This window comes from Acanthisitta chloris, unplaced genomic scaffold (assembly GCF_000695815.1).
Source record: "Acanthisitta chloris isolate BGI_N310 unplaced genomic scaffold, ASM69581v1 scaffold23125, whole genome shotgun sequence".
NCBI lineage: Eukaryota > Metazoa > Chordata > Aves > Passeriformes > Acanthisittidae > Acanthisitta > Acanthisitta chloris.
In genome coordinates this window covers 1-1456 of record NW_008673433.1, presented here as the reverse complement: position 1 = coordinate 1456, position 1456 = coordinate 1, and the positions used below count along the sequence as shown (strand labels likewise).

The 1456-nt window shown below is 46.5% G+C and overlaps 1 protein-coding gene across 1 annotated transcript; it reads left to right on the top strand.

Annotated features, from left to right (window-relative positions):
- Positions 1 to 328: 328 nt before the first annotated feature.
- On the top strand, positions 329 to 571 carry LOC103802493 (thyrotropin subunit beta; the record flags this gene model as incomplete). Its single annotated transcript, XM_009074973.1, has 1 exon — positions 329 to 571. A coding segment is annotated over one exon (243 nt), but the record flags the coding sequence as incomplete, so codon positions are not given.
- Between the last annotated feature and the right edge of the window lie 885 nt (positions 572 to 1456).

The following is a 1456-nucleotide window of genomic DNA, read 5'->3' as shown; positions in this document are numbered from 1 at the left end:
TGGGAACACTCTGAGCCAAGGGGATTATTGAAACCCCAAAAGCAAAGTGAACATATCTCTGTGGGGAGAGCCCCAGTCACAGGCAGGCTGGGAACACTCTGAGCCAAGGGGATTAGTGAAACCCTAAAAGCAAAGTGAACATATCTATGTGGGGAGAGCCCCAGTCACAGGCAGACTCAGAACTACAGCTGTGAACAGAGCACACTGGCAAAAGTTGGGCTGAGTGTAACAGGTTTGATCGCTGCAGAGCTGAGAAAACACCACAGGCAGTTTCAGGCACTCACACACCTCAGTGAGACACCACATCTCTTTTTTTTTTTCTTTGTAGGACAGCAATGGCAAGAAGCTGCTACTCAAGAGTGCTCTGTCACAGAACGTGTGCACGTACAAGGAGATGCTGTACAGGACAGTGGTGATCCCAGGCTGTCCCCACCACACCATCCCTCACTACTCCTACCCCGTGGCTGTGAGCTGCAAGTGTGGGAAATGCAACACTGACTACAGTGACTGTGTCCGGGACAGGGTCAGGACAAACTACTGCACTAAGCCACAGAAGTTCTGTAACATGTGAGTTCCCAGGGGAATATGGTTGAAATGTGCTTCTCTGCTCACAGCTAAACATAAATAAAGTGTATTTCATTTTAGGTTTGCAAACTGGTGTGCACAAAGGTTTGTTCTGAAGGTGTATCGTTGCTGCACTAAAGAATCACAGGGGGCAGGTTTGTGTTTAGAACCCACATGAATTTACAGTGGGGAATGAGATATGACCCTGTGGATGTATAACTCTGCTCATAAATCCCAGGGATTCCGTGGAGAGATGCTCAGAGATTTGATATGTTGACATATGTTGGAGAAAGCTCTCAGGCATATGTTGTGATTCTTTGGATGTCCTGTCCAGGGCCAGGAATAGGACTTGATGATCCTTGTGGGTCCTTTCCAGCTGAGGATATTCTGTGATATTTCAGAGTTTGATAGTGATACATCTCAGAGTGCATATATTTCACTTATTTTGGATAAAGCTCTCAGGCACATGATGTGATGCTTGGGATGTCCTGTCCAGGGCCAGGAATAGGATTTGATGATCCTTGTGAGTCCTTTCCAGCTCAGGATATTCTGTGATTCCATGATATTTCAGAGTTTGACAGTGATACATCTGAGAGTTCATATATTTCACTTGGTACATTTCACAGTTTAAAAAAACAAAAGGCAACACATACTCTTAGTATTGAACATTCTAAGTCCATTTTGACACATACTCACAGCCTTTAGCAAAGGTATTTTCCCATCTATGCATCTATGTCCCGTCGGGATGCAGGAGAGGAGGGAAATGTCCTGTCGGGATGCAGGAGGAGAGGGAAGACAACCTCGTCGGGATGCAGGAGAGGAAGGGAATGTCCTGTCGGGATGCAGAAGGGGAGGGAATATCCCACTGGGATGCAGGAGAGGAGGGGGAATG